Source organism: Myxocyprinus asiaticus, chromosome 7 (assembly GCF_019703515.2).
Source record: "Myxocyprinus asiaticus isolate MX2 ecotype Aquarium Trade chromosome 7, UBuf_Myxa_2, whole genome shotgun sequence".
Lineage (NCBI taxonomy): Eukaryota > Metazoa > Chordata > Actinopteri > Cypriniformes > Catostomidae > Myxocyprinus > Myxocyprinus asiaticus.
In genome coordinates this window covers 14,681,022-14,702,453 of record NC_059350.1, presented here as the reverse complement: position 1 = coordinate 14,702,453, position 21,432 = coordinate 14,681,022, and the positions used below count along the sequence as shown (strand labels likewise).

Below are 21,432 nucleotides of genomic sequence, written 5' to 3'. Positions count from 1 at the left end.
ACAGTCTGATTCTACATGGTGAATCCGTTTTGCTGTTCTTTAAACCCTTTCTTTGCTTGCATATCGCTGATTGCAGGTTTGCAATGTTTTTGCCCATGTTTAGGCTCAAAAACAGTGCCAAAAGTGTAAGCACAAAAAAAAAAAAAGGAAGTCAGAACAGTACAGACCACATTTACTTTGTGTTAATATGAAATTACATATTCACAACACATGAATTACACTTATGCAAACCATAAAAGTATTGCTAATAATTTTTTTCTTACGCTTGCAACTTGATTTACACCTTTACAAAACGTTCTGTGCACACGCAAAACAAATTTCACTTGCAATTTGATTTACACTTTCACAAATCTCACTCTGTGCATGCAAATCATTTAGGCACTATTTTACCTTCATACTAAAGCTCTTGTGCAGGCTGTCTAATGAACACGCTCAGGAGATCAATGGTTGTTGAAGATTTTCACTAAATAATACATAAGATTCGGTTTGTTTCTCAGCAAACTTTATCATATTCCTTCAGAATAAGATATGAGTCACAATAATTTATTAGACTTCTGAATTATACTTTTGAGTCCTTTTGAAGCTTGAAGAGGTGGTCACCATAAACTGCCACTGTATGACATCACTGAGCACAACATTTTTTCACAATGTCTCCCATTGTGTTAAGAAAAAGAAAGAAAGAAAGTCATATGGGATTATACAACACAGGGGTGAGTAAACAATGACTGAATTTTCATTTTGGGGTGAACTAATCCTTTAACAACAACAAAAATAACAAACAATTACTAAAAATAATTTAAGATTATATATATTTCCTTAACTCTCTTCACATCTTACCTAAAATTGCTGCTCTTGCTGATGGGCAAGACCACAAATCTGTGACCATAAATACAGATGTTTATTGACTTTTTGCAGGATATGAACAAAATGTAATAACTGAATCCTGTACACAAAAATCCTGTACTTTCTCCTCCATCTCTGCCATCATTTCCCATTACCACTTCCCTCTACCTCATTCTCTTCTTGCTCTTCTCCAGTTTCCTCATCATCCTCCACAGTGTCTTTTACATTTCCCTCTTGTCTTCGTCTGGTCCTTTTTTCTCTAAGTGCACATGGCAGGCAGTTGACCAGGAAAAGGAAAGAGGAGAGACAGAGAAGAGAAAGCACAGCTCCGATACCAATCTCGACTTCTCGTCTTTCAATGGTTTTCACCTTCTTCCTCTCTTTTTCCACCCCAGGAGAGAAGTACACTGCACTCTCTTCATGGTTGGGGATTAAAACTGCCTGCTCCAAGTCATTTCGTTTGAACATATCATTTCCAACACCAACATCATAGTCACCAGTGAAATTTACTGGAATTTTCTCGACTTCAACATTTTTGTACAGATCCTTGTTGGAGTTAACAAGCATATCAGTCACATCAAGCATCTCAGAGTTGGATTCCTCACTCCCTATTGGCCAAAAGTCCATGTTCAGGTTCACCCTTATCCAGCCAGAGCCTTTAGCCAGTCTTCTCATTTTGCTTCCCTCTTGGATTGTTTCCAATTCAACATGGTTAGACACTGGTTCACAGGTGGAAACCAGCAGCTCTGCTTTCACAAGAGGCCCTCCACCATCACCTTGTGCTAAGATGCGCTGGAATGGAGCAGGTGTCACAGCAACCACAGACTCAGCCAAAGAGGAAAGGCGGAGAGAATAGGGGATCCCACTGAAGGCAGATACCAATGTGGCGGTGTCATCACCAAACTGGATCCAAACGCTGACAGATGCTTCCTAATAAAAATAATGAAAGGAATGGGGAATAGAAGGTACTAGACACTGCTGTTAAAATGTTAGCACTCAGTGTACCTACTTGCCCATGATTGTACAGTGTGTTGTGAGCATTAACTGTTGCTGTGACAATGGAAGGATGAGATGGGCTGGAATTGATTGACAGGCCAAGCCCTCCCACCAACTGTACAGAGAGGTCAGCAGGACTGACAGGATCAGAGGTCACAGTTACATCAGCACTTCCAAGTACACCATCCCACTGACTTGATATCACCTTGTAAAAATAAAGATACACATCAATAATGGGTTTGAGGAACCAAGAAAGACCCAGTGCTGTACAACAGCATAAGGTCCATACTTGAAATGCTAATGTTCAAATCCACATCAAAATTAGATCCAAAATTAAATTCAGATACTAACATATAATGATGTAATTCCAGGCTTCAAGCCAACTAGATGTCTGTTCTTATCTAGAGCCGCAATACGTGGGTTTTCTATCCTGAGCCAGTCTCGAACAAGTTCAGTCACATCCACGAACCAATCTGGCGATCCAAGCATGTAAGTTGGTTGGCCACCTTGCATTGCTGATTGGGCACTGAATTGTGCCAAGATCTGTATTGTGGATCTCTGATAAACTGGCATACACCTAAGACATTGAAAAACCCAAAGAAAGAAAGAAATATGTCAATTAACTTGGGATCAATGCCATTAATTCTTAAGACAGCTTTAGAGTTGAATTGAGTAGTGCACTATTTGAACAGACTGCAGAATAATGCTATTGCATACCCGCTCTCACTGTAGTAGCTCCAGCCACCGATGGGACTTAGGACAGTGTCTGAGAGAGATACACGCAGAGGAACTACCGGAGCCCAGACAGATAAGCATAAAGAGCCACTGAACATGCCCAAAGAAAATTCCACCTCCACACAGATGCTGCCCATTCCAGATTCACTCCCGTCCACAAAGAGTACAGAGCAATCATGAGATACCTGTCAGGTGACATGTAAAAGAGCTTAATGAAAGAGTAAACAATTGAGAAGATGTGGAACAATATAAGATGCTGGTTTCCTTATTTCATGCATTAGATCAAACCTTCTCAAAAATCTTTGTACCTTGACAATATCTTCATTGGTGGAATGACATTTCACTGCTGAGGTCACATCTGATACTTTGCCATTTTTGCCCACTGCTAGGACAACGACAGGAAGTGACACAGGCTGGCTTGTTAAGATGGCTGTGTTGATGATAGTGTTGCTCTGCCAATGAAAGGAATAGTAGGAGCTCCTTAGGCCATACACTAATACGTTTTCGTTTGAAAACGCATCATTTTCACTACTTTTTGGCCTACCGTCCACACTGAGACAGCGTTTTTGCCCAGCGAAAATTTAGCTTTTCGAAAACGCTCTCCTAAGTGGATAAATTTGAATATGCTGTCTTCGCGTTGTAGTGTGGACAGGTAAAACAGAGATATCTGAAAACGATGATGTATTTGTTGTCATGTGACGCAGTCATGTGATCCATTGAAGCCCATGTTGTAGTGCCGTTGTTGTGCCTGATATTCACTTTGATAGCATTGTTAAAGATAAATGTTACTTTGTACAACCTTTTATATTGCATTTCTTCAAAGACTACTGGAAGTTTACTCGGAATTGCTGTCCGGCAGTGGATCACTGCATTTCAAACAGCACATGTGTAAGGGGGTTCAGTGGAAAGGAGGAGGCGAGAACCGGCTTGACAACTTAAATAATAATTTAATAAATAACTTAAACAAAACACACAACTATAAACACACAGTACAGCTGTCTGTCATTCTCTCTCTCTCGAACTGTCGTCCCCGGCCGCCTTTATCCCTCGCGCGCCCCATCAGGCTGATTGGGGACCGGGTGTGTCTCATTCCAGCCCGGCCCCGCCCTCCTCGGCTCTACAAAATGGAAATGACGCAGGGCCACTTACGCTTGTTTTGCATGCGCAGTAAGAGGATTTTAGCATTTTCGTACACTTCAATGTGGAGAAGACACTTTTGGTAAAACACTTGAAAATAGCAGTGTGGACGGAGTGCATTTCGAAAACAAAAACGCTGTTTTCCAATGTATCTGGATAAATGTGGACGTAGGGACCATGTTTCAAACAGTACATGGAAATGATGCAGGGCCACTTACGCTTGTTTTGCATGTGCAGTAAGGGGATTTTAGCATTTTTGTACGCTTCAATGTGGACAAGAAACTTTTGGAAAAACACTTGAAAATAGCAATGTGGACGGAGTGCATTTCGAAAACGCTGTTTTCCAATGTATCCGGATAAATGTGGACGTAGGGACCATGTTCTTCTTGATCATCAATACTTACAGTGATAGTTCATACAAAAATAAAAATTCTGTATAATTTTCTCACCTTCATGTTGTATCAAACCTGTATGACTTTCTTTCCGCTATGGAACATAAATGCAGAATGCTAGCCTCACTTTCATTGAAAGTTAGCAGTGACTGAGACACACTGCCTAACATCTCATTTTGCGTTCCACTGAGGAAAGAAAGTCATACAGGTTAGGAATAACATGAGGGTGAGTGGGAAAATTATTAGGAGGATTATGAACAATGTATTGGCCTAACCTTTAATTTGCTAATGATTAAACTTTGAAATGTAGAATATCCACTAAACTGATGACATAAATGGTATTGTGATGATCTCTGATAACTCACTGTATTCTTATTGAAATAGCCAATAACTTTGTGATTTACCTCTGTGATGGGAGCAATGCCCACCACTTCTCTGTCAGTAAAGGAGAAAAAGCTTTTGACTGCCCTGTGTGGTGATACCACAGACTTGCGAGTAGAGTACTCCACCCACCAGCTAACAGTGACAGTCATCGCTACTCCAAAGCTTCTGTGTAAAGCTTCAAGTGTAAGACAGGCTAACTGATTTAGAGCAGAGGAGCTGGACCAGGAGAAAGAAGGAGAGACATAGAGAAGAGTCAGATAGAACAATGGATGACACATTATGCTTATAACATGCTTTAAGGTTTGTGATCTCTGACACAGGATAATGGCATCCAAACTGTACAAATGTCTTTTGTGTTAAGGTAAGCATAGTCTCAGCCTCAGAGGGCACATGTGCACTAACCATCTGATGCATATTGCACACAAAACTGGAAAACATTTGCTCAATCCACGGAGTGCCAATCTGATAGGCTGGTTTGATGGAACTTCCATAAGTAAAAGCACACAGGACTTTTTTATCAGTCTGTCTGGAAACCGAGTGGGATTAAATTGGCACCGGATTTGCCAAGTTTTAATGTTATTTAATGTTATTTCGATGGCTCCTCCTGTCTAAGTGGGCCAGTTTAAGCAGCAATAAACCCCAGACTTTTTGCTGTTTTAGTCAGAGGTCTTGCTACGTGAGAGCCAAACAATCTGTAATATAATCTAGATCCATATTTCAAAATTAACACAAATAGATAAAAATCAGTTTTTCCATTTACCCAGTGTTGTCTGGAGAAGTGGATACCCTATGGCTGATGATGGAAATTATATCATGTTTAGAACCCATTGTCCTCTCTACATTGACAGTCCATAGGTAAGAGTTTGTGGTAGGGCGGATCTCAAGAAACCCTTTCTCCACTTTGAGTCTGCAGGTAAAAAAGACAAAAATTGGAAAAATACTATAAACAATATGATGTGATTATTTAAGTAATTATTTATGTAATGTCATAATAACATTAACATTTTAATGTTACCTAATGATTATTGACTCCCCACTAAAATTTGCCCTTAGGTTTATGGACACTCTGATTGGCTGTCCAGTACGCACAGGCCCTTTGCTGGAGAGAATTAGCACATTGGAATCCAACCATACTTTCTCTTCTGCCCTTCCATCTAAACATGCAGAACTCTGTTTGGTCTTGTTTATCTCTGTCCTCTGATCTTCAAGTCCCACAGGTCCAATGTAGTACAACTTTCTCTGTGACTGCTGTAATTCCTCCTCCACACACCTAGGGGGCCCAACTTTAAGATTGGACACAACGCCGAAGGAAGAGCAGTAGAGCTGAATTTTATCAGTTAAGAATCCAGAATTGGCCGCGAGTCCTCTTGGCATATACTGATGCCTTTTCCCACGGTTTCGAGAGCGGTGTCTGCTGAAGTGGTGTTGCTTAAAAATCAGATCCAGGTTTGGCTTGATGTTCTGGTTAGACATAAACCAGTCTTTTGGAAGTGTCAGAGTGACCACACACAACCCAAAAGGTGGCTGTGAAAATAAATGAAAAAATAGTAAGTGGATTCAGAGGAACAGTTAGAATTTTTACATTTTGTATCTGCAGGGAAATACTGCAAGCACTATTGAAGGGATAGTTCACCCAAAAATGAAAATACTCTCATCATTTACTCACCCTCAAGCAGGGCCGTAGCTAGTGGGGTGAAAGGTGGTAATGATTCTAGGGGCCCAAATGTCCAGGGGGTCCCACAACAAATTCTAAACTGTATTTTTTAATAGGAAAGGGGCCCAGAGCAATGTACAGTCAGGGGGCCCAGATTACCTTGCTACGGCCCTGCCCTCAAGCCATCCCAGATGTGTATGACTTTCTTTCTTCTGCCGAACTCAAACAAAATTTTTTATAAGAATATTTCAGCTCTGTATGATTCACAATGCAAATCAACAGGGTCCAAAACTTTGAAGGTCCAAAAAGCACATAAAGGCAGCATAAAAGTAATCCATAAGTCTCCAGTGGTTTAATTCATGTCTTCTGAAGCGATATGATAAGTGTGGGTGAGAAACAGATTGATATTTAAGTCCTTTTTTACTATCAATGCTCCTCCCTCCCAATAGATGGCTATACGCATGAAAAATGAGAATCGCCAAAAATTAAAGAAGAAGAACTCTTAGGAGAGAAGAGAGGTCAGGAGGGCTGTTTGAAAGTGGAGATTTATAGTAAAAAAATCACTTAAATATTGACCTGTTTCTCACCCACACCTATCACATCACTTCTGAAAACATGGATTTATCCCCTGGAGTCTTATGAATTACTTTTATGCTGCCTTTATGTGCGTTTTGAGCTTCAAAGTTTTGGACCATTTTGACTTTCATTGTATGGACCTACAGAGCTGGGATATTCTTGTTCTGCAGAAGAAAGAAAGTCATACATATCTGGGATGGCATGAGGGTGAGTAAATGAGAGAATTTTCATCTTTGGGTGAACTATTCCTTGTTTTGTTTTTGTTGTTGTTGTTGTTGTTGTTGTTGTGTGTGTGTGTGTGTGTGTGTGTGTGTGTGTGTGTTTTGGCTCTCTACTTTATAGAATTCAGATCCCATAAAGTTGTGCCTGATCCAGCTAACCATGGCATCTTTAAAGTGATAGTTAACTCATAGTTAAAATTTACTCATTCAAAACCTTGTTCAGGTTCAATAAAAGTTAAGCTCAATTGACAGCATTTGTGGCATTAATTATAACCACAATAAATAATTTTGACTCGTCCCTTGTTTATTTATAAAAAATAAAAAAAAACAATCTGGGTTACAGTGAGGCACTTACAATGGAAGTGAATGGGGCCAGTCCATAAATGTTAAAATACACAATATTTCAAAAGTTTAACCACAAGATGTAAACATTATACGTGTTAGAATGATTTTATGGTGATAAAATTGCTCGCTCTCTCTCTCTCTCTTTTTTTTTTTTAAATGAACAAGGGACGAGTCGAAATAATGTTTTGTGGTAATCATCATTATGCAACAAATGCTGTCGATTGAGCTTAACTTGTACTGAACTAGAAACATTACTGTAACAGAATGTCCATAGCTGCTTTTTTCCATACAACAAAAGTGGATGGTTAATCATACTGTAACAGAATGGATATTCTGTTAAATATCTCTTATAGGTATCTTTTATCTATACCTGAGTGATGCAGGAGGCTTTCTGTTCCTCTGTCTGTTTGAAAGCATGGAGGTTAACACACATTCCTCTGTTTGCATCACCCCTCATATGAAACAGCACTTGCACTTTAAACCTTTCTATGTCACCCTCTTTCTCTTTCACAACAGTTTTAGAAAGGAGTGATGCAGTTAGAGATGGGAATAAAGGAGGAATGGGCTCAGGCATCGCCTAAAGAAGAAAAAAAAATCATATTTATGTAAAAAAGTACAAAAATAGATCCAAAAAGAGATCTATTTTTAGATCTATATTTAGAAAAAGTTAAAGAGATTACTTTCTCTTTAACAATTGATTAAGGTGAAGGCTTTCATCATAATCAAGAGATTGCTGTACCTGTGTGACAGTGTAAGAACCAAATGCAGCACGGAGAAGAGGTTTGAAGGCAGAATCAGATGGAGGCATGAGCAGCAGGGACTGGGTGGAAGAGAAGGGGCTAGAGTTGGTGAAGAGAAGGCCCAGATCAGCCTGAGACAGGGGGAGAGACTGCCATGGTGAGGGGACAGTGACCCGGACTGGGAGGGATGGGGAGGCGGGTGTCTGTCCATGGGCTTTTAATTGAGTTAAGAAAAAAGGAGAGTTTGTGATGTTAGTAAGAATTGTTGCATTGTTTTGTCAGATCCAGATTAACCCTAAACTTACTGCAAGATACATCAGAGGTGATTTTAAAATTAAAATTACTTTTAAATTCAATTCAGACTGGTCTAAGAAACTTGAGCAGTCCATTATTTGCTAGTGCAATCCAGAATATTTAATGTCATTCAAAGCGAGAAGTAATCTCAGTGTAAAAGGACATAAAGTGTGTAATATAAAAATAAATCCAACTTACAGAGAACTATGAATAAGTTAAGGATTACCAGCCTCATAGATGAAGACTTCCATTTGAGTCCAGAAAGACTCAACACATCCATAACACCCTATAACACATCAACATATTCTGCATGGGTTCAATATTAAATCATAATAAATTGATCTAATGAAATATTCACCCCATCATAATCATAAAAAGCAATCACAAGAGTGGTGACATTTTACTGGTAATTTAAGTTATGTTTAATGTATAATTTGCAAGCCTTCAAAACCAAACATAAAAGTTATTAAACATTTTAGAAATGCACTTTGATCACTCTTTCCAAAAGTTTGATACTTGCCTCAGTGATTAGGTTCTTTTGGATGTTCGAAACTGAAATTAAAATATCACTCTCCTCTCACTGACATGCTCAGTCCAGTGTGCAATTTTATTTCTTCAGTAGCATTTTGGTCACAGAGTGCCATCAGTCCATCTTCAGTAAAAGGCTTGCACAACTGTATGTCTCCTCTTGAATCCACCCTTCTTTTTTTAAGGATTTCAGACGTTTCTAATTGATTCTGAAATCACCATTCAGTAGGTTCTTTTTTGTATTTTTTGTTATGTAGCTCTGCACTGTTTGCTTTCTCTCTCTCTGCCCCGCTTAGTGTGCCAGATTCACACAATACAGATTTATTCATTTAAAACAGTAAATAATCCTCCCTCTTCCTCTTTCCCTCTGCTCTCCCCCTCCCCCCTTTTGTCCTCTCTTCTTTTCTCTGACATTCTGTCTGCCCAAGGATTGTTGACTTTCTTCCAAGAAACTTTTAAATCTGAACTTCCTATCCCATCTTAATCTTTCTCTCTGCATTTTTGTTTGCCAGCATAAAAACAACCCAAATGTATGTTGTCACAAATCAACAATGTCTTAAAGGGATAGTTCACCCAAAAATGTAAATTCTCATCATTTTCTCAACCCCATGCCATCCCAGATGTGTATGACTTTCTTTCTTCTGCTGAACACAAACAAAGATTTTTAGAAGAATCTTCTGCTCTATAGTTCCAAACAATGCAAGTGATGCAAATCCATATAACTCCAGTGGTTTAATCCATGTCTTCTGAAGTGATATGATAGGTGTGGGTGAGAAACAGATCAATATTTAAGTCCTATAAATATTATTACTATAAATTCCCCTCCCTGCCCAGTAGGTGGTGATATGCTTCAGAATGTGAATCGCCAAAAACAAAAGAAGAAGAATGTGAAAGTGGATATTTATAGTAAAAAAAGGACTTAAATATTGATCTGTTTCTCACCAAGACATGGATTAAACAATTGGATTACTTTTATGCTGCCTTTATGTGCTTTTTTGGACCTTCAAAGTTCTGGCCACCATTCACCTACATTGTGAGGACCTACAGAGCTGAGATATTTTTCAAAAAAATCTTAATTTGTGTTCAGCAGAAGATCTGAGATGCTATGAGGGTGAGTAAATAATCAGAGAATTTTCATTTTTGGGTGAATTTTCCCTTTAATATTTCTGAATATACATTAAAGCTAGTGGGATCACAGTCATTTTAATGTTTAATTTCAGTGGCTTAATGATTATTGCATGGAGGGTAAATAGTTTAGAAAGGCATTAAAGGCAAAAACCTATTATCAAAAGGGAGTTTATGCATTTGAAAAAACTAAAAGTATTTAATCACAGCACAGTCTCTTTTTCCATTTCATCTACCTCTCACTTTCTCTCTTTCTCTTTCACTTTTTCTTTGACCACTGATAACCTCTATCCTTATTAACCCTGTAAATATATCATATTAACTCTTTCTTTTCTTTTCATTCCCATTCATTATCTCTCCTACTACTTTATCCTCTCATAATCATATCATAAATAAAAAATCAGTGGAATTTTTTCACTGATATGCTTCTAGAAATACTCCTGATATTTGCTCAATTTATATTTTTCTCAAATAAATAATGATAAAACATTTCTCTCTTAGGGCATTAATAATTAATCATTTTTACAAAAAAAAAAAAATTCAGCAAATATTTTGTTTATTTATTATTTTTATTAATAATATTAATTAATTAAATTCTTTAAAAACATTATTGTTTTATTTTAACAACACTTCTTTTTGGATAATTTTATGAACTGTAAAACATACTACAGCAAAGCTTATGTAGTGGATGTATTTAGGTTTTCTCTCTCTCTCTCTCTCTCTAATGTACATAATAGGACTCCGGAAGGAGCTTAGACACAATTTCCCAGTGGCAAAAGGCTTAGACTCAACCATTAACATTATATTTTATAAACTCCACACTTTACAGTTAGTCTTCTCTTTACACACATGCTCTCTCTCTCTCACACACACACACACACACATTGTGTTTCACATGCACACAGTCAAAACGCATTATTTTTATATAAAGCTAATTATCATGACTACAGACTAACCTTAACCCACACCCTAACCCTACCCCTAAAAGAAAACTATCTGCATTTTTAGATTTTCAGTATTTTAATTATTTATAAATCCTCTTTTTTTTTATTTATTTTTTTTTTTTATTTAGAACATCCTTGAATGTCCCTAAAGGGAGGTTTTGTCAGATTTGCCTCACTTTTGGGGAAAGTTTAGTTCACAAACTACAGCAAAGTATGTACATGCACACACATACACACAAACTTTTTTTTTTTTTAGAAATACAACTGTTTGCAGTCTAACTATGAGAGTAGGAGAGATTCATGTGAAAAAAGAATGTGCACTGTATGCAGGTAACAAGCAGGTTTGATATCAGTGTCACAAATGAATTGCAATGATGAGAAAGAGGGATAACGGATAAATGCACTAGATTTTTTTTTGCCAGTGTGGTCTCTCTGTTAATCTGTGCATGTAATCTGTTGTCATCTGTCATTGTTCTCTGCTGGAACCTCATTTAAACTACAAATTTAAGCCTTTACTCTGACCTGAGGATGAGACAACACTTATCCACCCACACATGCAAACACACAAAAACTGCTGTTGTTGCGTGTCCTCGGCTGCATATTTGTCTCTTATGCAGAAACAAATATGCACAGATTCAGGACTACTGTAACTGTTCATGAAATTTTTTTTTTTACTGTTTTGCATTCCAGGGTTTTAATAGTTGTATAGTTTATTCAAGTACTGTATATAGTTTTATATACTTTAAAATATATTTTGAATTGATATTTAATGTTATTTTAATTTATATAATATTTTAATATAATTTATTTTCTTCCAATTTCATTTAGCTTTCATTAGTTTCATTGTATTTTCAGAGTTTCTTTTCTAGTTTAAATTCAGTTTATATATATATATATATATATATATATATGATTTTCTTAAGTTTTTGCATTTTAGGAAACTGCCAAAGTTAATGCGTAAACTGATATAATTTTACGCTGTTAAATTTCTCAAGGCTTTATTGCAATCTAGTGGCATTTTCATGTTTAATAAATGCGGGTTGTAAAGGTTTCAAATTTTATAGCATGCTGTGTTTAAAAAAACTAAAACTGAAATTAATTTGTGGTAGTTTCTATTTGAATTAATTTTGGAGTCATGAAAATGTAGTTTAAATTTTTTCCAATTATTTTTTATGTTTTAAAGTGTATTTCAGTTAACGAAAATGTTACCATTTAGTATTTTTTTTAATTTTTTTATTTTTTTTGTTAACAAAAATAACACTGGTGCATGCATAAACAAAGACATAAAGACTGATTTAGGCTTAAACCTACTAGGGATTTCAAGGTTCACTTAGCTACCCTTCGTCAAAGGAGGCATAAGATTTTAAGCTGCCAGAGCTGTTGTGATATTAAAACCAAATCTGTGAGAGCAGTATTAAAAAGTTACATTTCAACTGGGTCAGAGAGAGAGAGAGAGAGAGAGAGAGAGAGGAGGAGGAGGAGGAGGGGGTGGGGGGGGGAGGTGGGGAAGGAGGAAAAGACAAAAGAGTTGGCAAAGAAACTGAAAAGAATGTAATGAGCACAGTGCGTCTACAGTATATTTAGAGCATGAACAACAGAAATAACACAGGAACAGGAAGTTAAAACTATTACGACAGGAAACCACATTGCTGCAAAATTGTGCATTCACACCGCATTCCCTCTTCCAATATCACCTTTAAATCGCTCCCATCTTTGCCACCTCAGATCTTTAATCAGTAGAAATCTCTTCAAAACACAAACACAACCATGCTAATGTGTTTAGCATATAGTGTTCAACTCATTTCACTCCAATTCTACACAGAATCTTCACTCACTGATACTGTACAATCAAAAGAAAATTGGAAATGATTATCTTTTAAAATCTGAAAATCATGGTTTAATGAATAATTTTCATGAACCAAATCAACCACAAAAAAGCCACATTTTCCACCAGTTCATCTAGTTTTTGATCAAGTCTATCACTACATATCTTACAAGAGCAAAATCCCAATTGGTTTCTGGCTATTTACAAAACAACATCAAAAATACACTGTAAAAATGTTTTGGATGACCTAAAAATTGTGCTTCATGTGGAAACATCTAAATTAAGTGATAATTCACTGTAATATGACTGAATAAGCCTGACTACTTTAATTTACACCAGTGAAAGTAATTTTAAAGGGTCAGATCAGGTAGAAAAACCTCCTTTAGTTAATAACTGCTCTTTGTACACAGCAATGCTATTACGAAAAAATAAACTGAATCCTGCTATGTATTACAAAGTAATTGCTTTTGTTGTTGAGACCAGTTAGACTTTCTACTAATGGAACCAATTCCATAACTGTACTTCTCAAACATATTTACAAATCACAAGACTTGCTGAATGGCAGCTCAAAACCAACTGAAGCCTTATAGCATAAGGCTATAGTAGATGAGACTGACGTCTAAACGTCTAAGCTCTGCGTACAGATCGGTTAGATCTTGTGTGGTACAGGCCTTCAGTTGTAACCATATGAGTCATAGTCACTGTTTCTGTTAGATGAGGGCTCTCTGCTAGGGTTTACTGTCAGCCTTTCCAAACCTGACAACACAGAACAAATGAGAATGGGTACCAGTGTGTTCGCATGAGCAGGCTGAATGAAAAGACCAATACATCAATACATTCAGTTTATCATTATGTAATTTATTACAAAATGAATAAATGTGGGTGCATGAGGGCGAGAGATTAATGGAGTGTCTAGAACAGAGAGAGAGAGAGAGAGAGAGAGAGAACTCACCAGGAAAGGACTGCCTCTTTAATGTATTGTTGTTTGGGTTACTGCTAGCTTGACCTCTGTGATAGGACACTTAAGAAAAGAAATAACAAATAAAAATAAAAGACTGAACCCTTTCATTCAACCCAGTCATGTGTCTGTTAATGTGTGTGAAATGACTCACTCACTCTGAGTCGGGCCGATCCATCGATTCTGCCGTTTTTGTGAAACTGCATCAAACCAGGTAAAAATTTTCAAATTAGAAACCGAATTTAACTTTGGGTTTTAAAGGACAGGAAACTGAGCATTACATATAAATTGAGCATTACATATAAAACAATTTTTAATAAACCACACACACACAGTAAATCTTAATCTAGGATATGAAATACCTTATGGAAAGTTGACATATCCTGCAGTGTGATGTGCTATACTCCAATTAAAACATAGTATTTTGCTAATTCTTTTATAAGTAGTATGCATGCAGCTTTTATTATCTCATATTTAAAAAGATGAAGGAATTTTTGTACTTTTAAAAATTCATAAGTCACACCATAGGACCATTTTGAATTGAACTAATGAAGGTATAAAGGCATTCATACATTTTCCCCTTATATATTTATTCAATTTTAACCTAAAACCTTTATGTTGATGAATAAAGGGTCCATGAACCCACTATTTGTCAACTACCCATTTAATGTGAGGTTTCAAACTTGCATCAAGTTTGTATCACTGACTCACATCTTTTGCGGATGGCTTTGTATGTCGGCCGGCTAAACTGAAGCAGTATAACACCCAGGATCAAGAAAATTAATATGCCAGTTACTGCTTTGTAAGCAGCCAACTCTGTTCCATGAGTATCTGAGAGAACATGAGAGAAAATGTTCCATTATTTAAAATGCACAAGTCACATTAGCTGTGTTATATTGCCAGAAACTTGATAAGAAAAAATCAACAGAAACAGGCCAAACATACAGATTTGTGTAATCTAGTTTGCTTAGTTTACATACATTGAAATGGAGGCATTACCATAGACTTCTACTGTTTTTATTAGAGCTATCTTAAATCGCGATTAATGCATTTGCCATTAATAAAGCATAACTTAACAGCATAAACTCTGGTTAGGAGGGAAACTTTATGCAATTTTAGTGCATTTCTATCTTTATACTGTGGAAGGCTTTGTTTGGAAAATGTTAATGAAGCATTATATTGCACGTATGCACGTATCAAATTCAAGGCTCTGATGCTGGCATACAGAACAGTCACTGGGTCTGCTCCAGCATACCTAAAATCATTTATGCAGAGCTACGCGCCCACTAGAAGCCTGCAGTCGGCTAAGGAACGTCGCCTTGTACCAACACAAAGAGGCACCAAAACACTTTCCCAGACTTTCAGCTTCATCATACCACGATGGTGGAATGACCTTCCCAACTCCATCCGTGAAGCTGACTCACTCTCTGTCTTCAAAAAAACGACTAAAAACACATCTTTTCCATGAGCACTTAACCAGTCATTAAAAAAAAAATTCTTTTTGCACTTTTAATACTATTCTGATGCTAGTGAAACTTTGTAGTGTGGCACTTTTCATACCACTGTCTCCTTAAGATGATTCGCTTTTGTTTTCCTCTTTTGTAAGTCGCTTTGGATAAAAGCGTCTGCCAAATGAATAAATGTAAATGTAAATATTGTTACATGTTGTTTTGTTTTCTTTCCTAAAAAGGAAATACATGCATTTTGACAGGAAAAGAAGTATATATACAGTCAAATTTCAGCACTTTTAAAATCTGCGATTAATCGCGATTAACTGTGAAAGATTATGCGATTAATCGTGATTAAAAATGTTAATCAACTGACAGTACTAGTTTTTTATGAAGCTAATTATAATTACTACACACTAACCCTAACCCACACCCAAACCCTACCCTTAAAATAAAACTATCTGCATTTTTTGCATTTTAAAAACAGTATTTTTAATACTGTAATATATTTATGAATCAATTGTACAATTGAGGACGTCCCTGAATGTCCCTAAAGGGAGGTTTTGTCAAATTTAGTTCACTTTTGGGGACAATTCCGTCCCCAAAGTATACTGCCCAAAGGCAAAAAACAGTGTTATTACCAAAATCAGCGATCTGTTCTGCGACAGACAGATGAACTACACTCAGATTGAGAAAACAGAGTGAGACTCTATTATAATTTGGCTGAACAATTTGAAGCCATTTTCTCCATTTCAATGTTAGTGTAGTAACTGCATTTTGACATTGTATGGTATACTGTAAGTACATAAACACACATACCTTGGCAAGTGATTAACACACCCAAACAGGAAGCGTAGCTCACTGTCATATTACTCGTGAGCAGATAACCTTTAGTTTCTCTAGTGGGTTTGAAGCCCTGCAAGACTCCACATCTTCTGTCCTTACACAGTTCACTCCACCATTTGCTTGCCATGTGACTGTTGAAGCACAATGGAGCCGAACGCATTTGTGAAGAGAGATACAAATTACCCTCACACGGACTATCCTGCTTCCAGTATATCTTCAGCAGGGCAAGAACTGGAGGCAGAGTGATAAATTGGGTGATGTTCTTGCATGGGCTCGATTGGGCACAGGATGTGGGTGCAGCAGGAGGATTAATGGTTGATGGGACTGAAACGGTTAGGGAGCTGTTTTCTGTTGTAGTGGAGGTGATTCCTTCTCCTGTAAGGAAAAATCATTTATACTTTCATGTTACTGAAATGACATTGCTGGATTATTCTTCTCCACATAAATCAATAAATTATAAAGCTTACAAACCAGTGTGAGAAAAGTGGTAAACATGATATTATAAAGACGTCTTGTTTGCAAACTTAACTGGATTTTATACTGTCATTGTACTAAAGCCAAAAAATTAATTTAAATATTCTTTGGAAAATATTTACTTATTAAATTGACAGTGTATCTTTCTTGTGCTGGAGTAATGTTGGATGTACTCGAAGAGAACAATTTTCAGTTAAATTTAAAAAATATTTTATTTTAAATATTTATATTTATTGTGAAAAGCGCTATATAAATAAAATTGTAAATGTATACAATAAAACAATAAATATGAATTAAAATAAGCTTTACAGAGAACAGTGAATTACAACACTTATTTCTTACAAATAAGATGTTTTTTTTTTTTCATTATATATTAAATTAAATGCCAATTTATTTTGTATTTTTATTTCTTACTATGGCTGTCAATACAATAAAGTAATCAAATAATGTCCAAATTTGTGCAGGCCCCCTAGCACTCCCTTGCAGCCCCCTGGGGGTCCCCGGAACCCAGTTTGAAACACCCTGGTTTAAGAGACTGTATTTTGGTTAAAACTCAATTTTGGCAAAATGTGTACTAATTACAGCATTTTATATTTTGCCTTCACACAGCTGTACCCTGCCATTAGTTTAGCACAAAAGTTGCTGCAGCCAGTTGCATCACACCACTTAAGTTAAGAAAAAACCCTTAGTTATCATAAGCTTATAATTATGACTTATGGGTTTGTTGAAACTGGGCACTGGCCTCTACAGGTAAAATGCTTTGTCATTTTAATATGATCACAGTGCAGAAGACTGGATCATTTGCACTCATTACACTCTTGCACTTTTTGCAAAATGCTCGAAGGCAATCACACACATTTTGCACATTTGACTGCATGTTGCATTATGCCCATTGCGCGGCATTGCAAGCATAGATGGATGTTCAGATCCTTATCAGATCTGTCATTTGGATTAATAGAATTATCACAGATTGAAAATAAATCACCAAAATTATAATAATGATGGAAAACATTACACTTGATGGAAAACACACATCTACTTTAACTTAAAAACTGCTGCTTTAAAGTTTTAAGTTAAATCAGTGTGGTTTTACAGATCATTTCAACTCATTATTGCACATTTAGACTGTTTTCTAAACTAAATGTAAAATAATGTGTTGAAATGATTTGTAAAGCCATGTTGATTTAACTTAAAACTTTAAGGCAGCAGTTAAACTTAAGTCTTTAAGTTGAAGTACATGGAAATTTTTTTACAGTGAACAGAGGGGACCAAATGAGACCATATTGAAAATCTGGGATTCGTGACATTGACATTTGTACTCAGATTTCCTTGCTTTAACTGAAGCACGCAAGATGCTCTTTGGAAAATTCTCAAATCATGCTGGGATAACATGGATCAGAATTTGCACAACCTTGTGGAATCCATGCCAGGGGAGACACACCATACTAAGAAACTCTAAAATTCCTGTTAATTTTTCACTAAAATTGTTATGCTGATAACATATCTTGTAATGAAAAATTGTATTAAAAATATTTGTAAAAATTTATAACAATTCAAAATAGACAAATTTCACTAGTGGTCACAGACTTAAAAAAAATAATGTACTATGACTTTGTTTATTCAAAACAACATGAATTCTCAAAAGTATATTTGGATTTGAAATTGCAGGTAAAATGAGAAAAACAGGACATAAGTAATATTTAGTAAAAAAGACAACTTATATGGTTTTCATAAATTCATATTTCTAAAAGGACCCCTATTAATGAAACATTTACTGTTCATTTATTTTTGATGGAGAGCAAAAATATTAAAGCTCATCCATTGTTGCTCTGGTTAAATTGGTTAAATGATTTAAAACAATATATACTGTAACTCTTTCCTTTGAAAATGGTTTCCGGCTGTTTTGTTTACCATTTCTTGATTTTGCCAAACAAAATGATCTATTGCATTTTAATTGGATAATTGAGAATTAGTTATTTTTCAGACTATGGGCTGAAAGATATCATCTGACATGAGCTTCCCCTTTAACAATATATAATGTAATCGCTCATAGATTCTTGCGTGTGATCGTGTTGATTTATGAAGCCAGATTTATGCGCAGTGAAGCCAACATTGCGATAAAAGTATAGTATTCTAGCATAACTTGTGTTAAAACATATAAATTATACAAAATTTAAAAATAACACCATGGTTCTTCTCTTAGTGATGTTATATAATAATATCACACATGGTTTATCTATTAAACAAGAGGACAAAGTCTCTAAAACATGTATTTTATTAATTCATTCATGAACAATAAATAAATGTGGATTATTGTGATAGTCCTACAAGGAAAAGTTTCACCCATAGTCTGAACCTATAAACATTACTTTGCAAAAATCAAAGCAAATAATGGCGTTAACACTGAATTCATGCAAACATGGAGTTAAGAGTATGTGTATGCAAATATATAATACTGTATATTTTATCTGTATGCTGTTGACAAATGCACTCATTTTGTTATGCATCCCTAAAGGCCCTAAAGTTGTAGTGGTGATATTCATTATTGATATTATTTTATCAAACACAGCATTTTGCATTAAAAAGGCTCGTATAGACTCAAAACATCTGATTTACCAACTTATTATAGGAACTATTAAGTGTTTTTCCTTGTTCTGTTTTGCCTTTCAAGAGAACTGTTAAATCTGATGGGACAAAATCATACCCTATATCCGCATTCTACCATGAATAATAACAGGTACTTGACTGTTAAAAAGTGACTTCTGATATTTCATTCAAAGTTATATGTGTTCAGGGACAGATAATTCATCTCATTAGCATAGGATCTGAACAATGAATCTATGGAAAGAATAAACACTTCACTTACGAACACCAAGGAGCAGGAGCACCGTAAGAGTCAACAGCAGAGATTTTTCCATCTGGTAGAGAGTTGTGCTACACAGTTAGAGATTTATTCAACATTTCAGTCTGATAATAGGCCTTCCTTGAGGTCAAATGAATGACCTTCGGTACACAACAAGTCAATGCTTTTTGTCATATTTAGAGGCAATGGCCCAATGATAATGTTTGCTTTTGTATTTCTCTTCAGTTCTCAGTAAAATATATCCATGACTATAACAAAATGCTTGGTCTATAGGCCCACATGATTGTTAATCAGAATTCAATTCAGAATTCAGATTTCAAACATCGTACCATGTTTGTCATGTACCATCACAAAACAAAACTTATAATGACACACAGTAGTAAATTTCCTTGATGCAAACTGGACTCATTATTTCAGGCATTTTAAACTATGTCTCCAGGTCTAATCTTCACTTCTGCTGCGACAGTGTTCCAAAGACTTTCATCCTCAAAGAATTTGAAACATTGCATCAACAGTCTATGAAATACAACTTTAATTTTACTGGAAACAACATGACTTCTAACTAGCTTTTTAACAATATATTATCAGATCTTACCTTGGTTGTGGCTGAAAAGAACAAATATGTAGAGCAAAGTGACGAGAAAAATTAAGTTAAAGGAAATAAGCAGAAGTGTGTGAATCTACTATCTTCATTTCTCCGCCCCATCCTCTTTCTCACTCCACATACAGGGCGTCTTTTAATCTAAAGTGTTTTGTATTTGATTGCACATTGCACTGCTTCCTCACTTCAAAGAGAGCAACACACAAAGGAAAAAAAGATGTCGGTGTATGTAGGTGGATGAAGAAATGGTAAAATAAATAGTTATATATTCAGTTTCAAATGTTTTCCCATTATTTCTGTTGTTTTCCCCCAACATTTTATATATATGAAATAATAAAAAAACTTTACAAAATAAAATTAGCTTATGGATGGCTTGGTGTTGGGGTAAATAATAATGCAGCAAAAATCTGCATATCCATAATAAAACCTTTTTTTTTTTTTTTTTTGCATAAAGGGACTGAGCTAGTCTATTTTGGTGAATGGCACACTAAAAACGCTCATTTGAGACATGCAGAGATGATTAATCATGCTCGAAAGTATCAACTGTACGCACCGGGGCGAAACATGAAGGGTATAGGACTCAGAAAACCACCAATATCCACATTTATCCTTTCATTTCAATGTTTCTCATATCTTTTTTTCATTCAGTTTTTCCCAGCCACCTCTCTACCTCCCTCACTCTCTCGGTCTTTCTCAACTGTCGCCGGGGTTGGTTTACCATATCGTAGAGTTCAAGAAAGACCCGTAAAGGCTGGTTTTTCTACCTGTAAAAAAAAAAGAAAAAAAAAACCCTAAACACCCTTTTGAAACTCTCATCTATGATTCAATATGCAGAGTTTAAACAGCTTTCAAAAGTGAGTCAATGAGTCAAAAGTAAAGAGCACTTTGTTATCCTTTATATTCAGGAAAAAACATGTCAAGAACCAGTAACAATTACAATAATAACAAATATTACAGATACGATCAATATATCTGATGTTTTTTTTTGTTTTTTTTTCAGCCAATAACTGTACCAGCTTGGCTGATTGTCAGTAGTGTTAGCACTGTCTTCCATCAGCTCCAAATCTGTAGACTTACTTATTGTATTATATGTATAGAGAGCCACCCTGCTCTCTAGATATTGCTATTGGCCTTTGGAAAAAAATTAAAAACAAAATTAAAAAAAAAAAAAAAGGTAAAAAAAATTAAAAAATTAAAAATACTTAAATATTGATCTGTTTCTCACCCCCACCTATCATATCGCTTCTGAAGATATAGATTTAACCACTGGAGTCATATGGATTACTTTTATGCTGCCTTTATGGGATTTGTAGAGCTTCAAAGTTCCGGCCACTATTCACTTGCATTGTGAGGACCTACAGAGCTGAGATATTCTTCTAAAAATCTTCATTTGTGTTCAGTAGAAGAAAGTAAGTTATACACATCTGGGATGGCAAGAGGGTGAGTAAATGATGATAATTTTAATTATCAACTATCCCTTTAAACACGGATTTAAAAAAAAAA

At 35.9% G+C, this 21,432-nt stretch overlaps 2 protein-coding genes across 4 annotated transcripts; both read right to left on the bottom strand.

Moving 5' to 3' along the window:
- Positions 1-50: 50 nt before the first annotated feature.
- On the bottom strand, positions 51-12,654 carry tmem132a (transmembrane protein 132A). The gene is made up of 13 exons (XM_051703672.1): positions 12,609-12,654; positions 8,838-8,869; positions 8,516-8,603; positions 8,023-8,237; positions 7,654-7,860; positions 5,503-6,011; positions 5,248-5,394; positions 4,508-4,703; positions 2,883-3,026; positions 2,557-2,759; positions 2,191-2,416; positions 1,853-2,044; positions 51-1,773 (listed from the first exon to the last, which is right to left on the bottom strand). Exons 3-13 carry the CDS (start codon positions 8,595-8,597, stop codon positions 985-987), a joined length of 2,910 nt encoding a protein of 969 aa, XP_051559632.1. The 5' UTR covers positions 8,598-8,603; positions 8,838-8,869; positions 12,609-12,654; the 3' UTR covers positions 51-984.
- LOC127444365 (T-cell surface glycoprotein CD5-like) lies at positions 12,400-20,661 on the bottom strand. 3 transcript variants are annotated; one of them, XM_051703674.1, is made up of 7 exons: positions 19,924-20,660; positions 19,332-19,383; positions 15,965-16,366; positions 14,409-14,528; positions 13,856-13,897; positions 13,692-13,760; positions 12,400-13,495 (listed from the first exon to the last, which is right to left on the bottom strand). In XM_051703674.1, the coding sequence occupies exons 2-7, from the start codon at positions 19,381-19,383 to the stop codon at positions 13,413-13,415; spliced, it is 768 nt and encodes a 255-aa protein (XP_051559634.1). In that variant the 5' UTR covers positions 19,924-20,660; the 3' UTR covers positions 12,400-13,412. The 3 variants fall into 3 exon arrangements, with proteins under 3 accessions (XP_051559634.1, XP_051559633.1, XP_051559636.1); XM_051703673.1 differs by having other exon boundaries at positions 12,401-13,495; positions 19,332-19,399; positions 19,924-20,659; XM_051703676.1 differs by having other exon boundaries at positions 13,437-13,495; positions 13,852-13,897; positions 19,332-19,399; positions 19,924-20,661.
- Between the last annotated feature and the right edge of the window lie 771 nt (positions 20,662-21,432).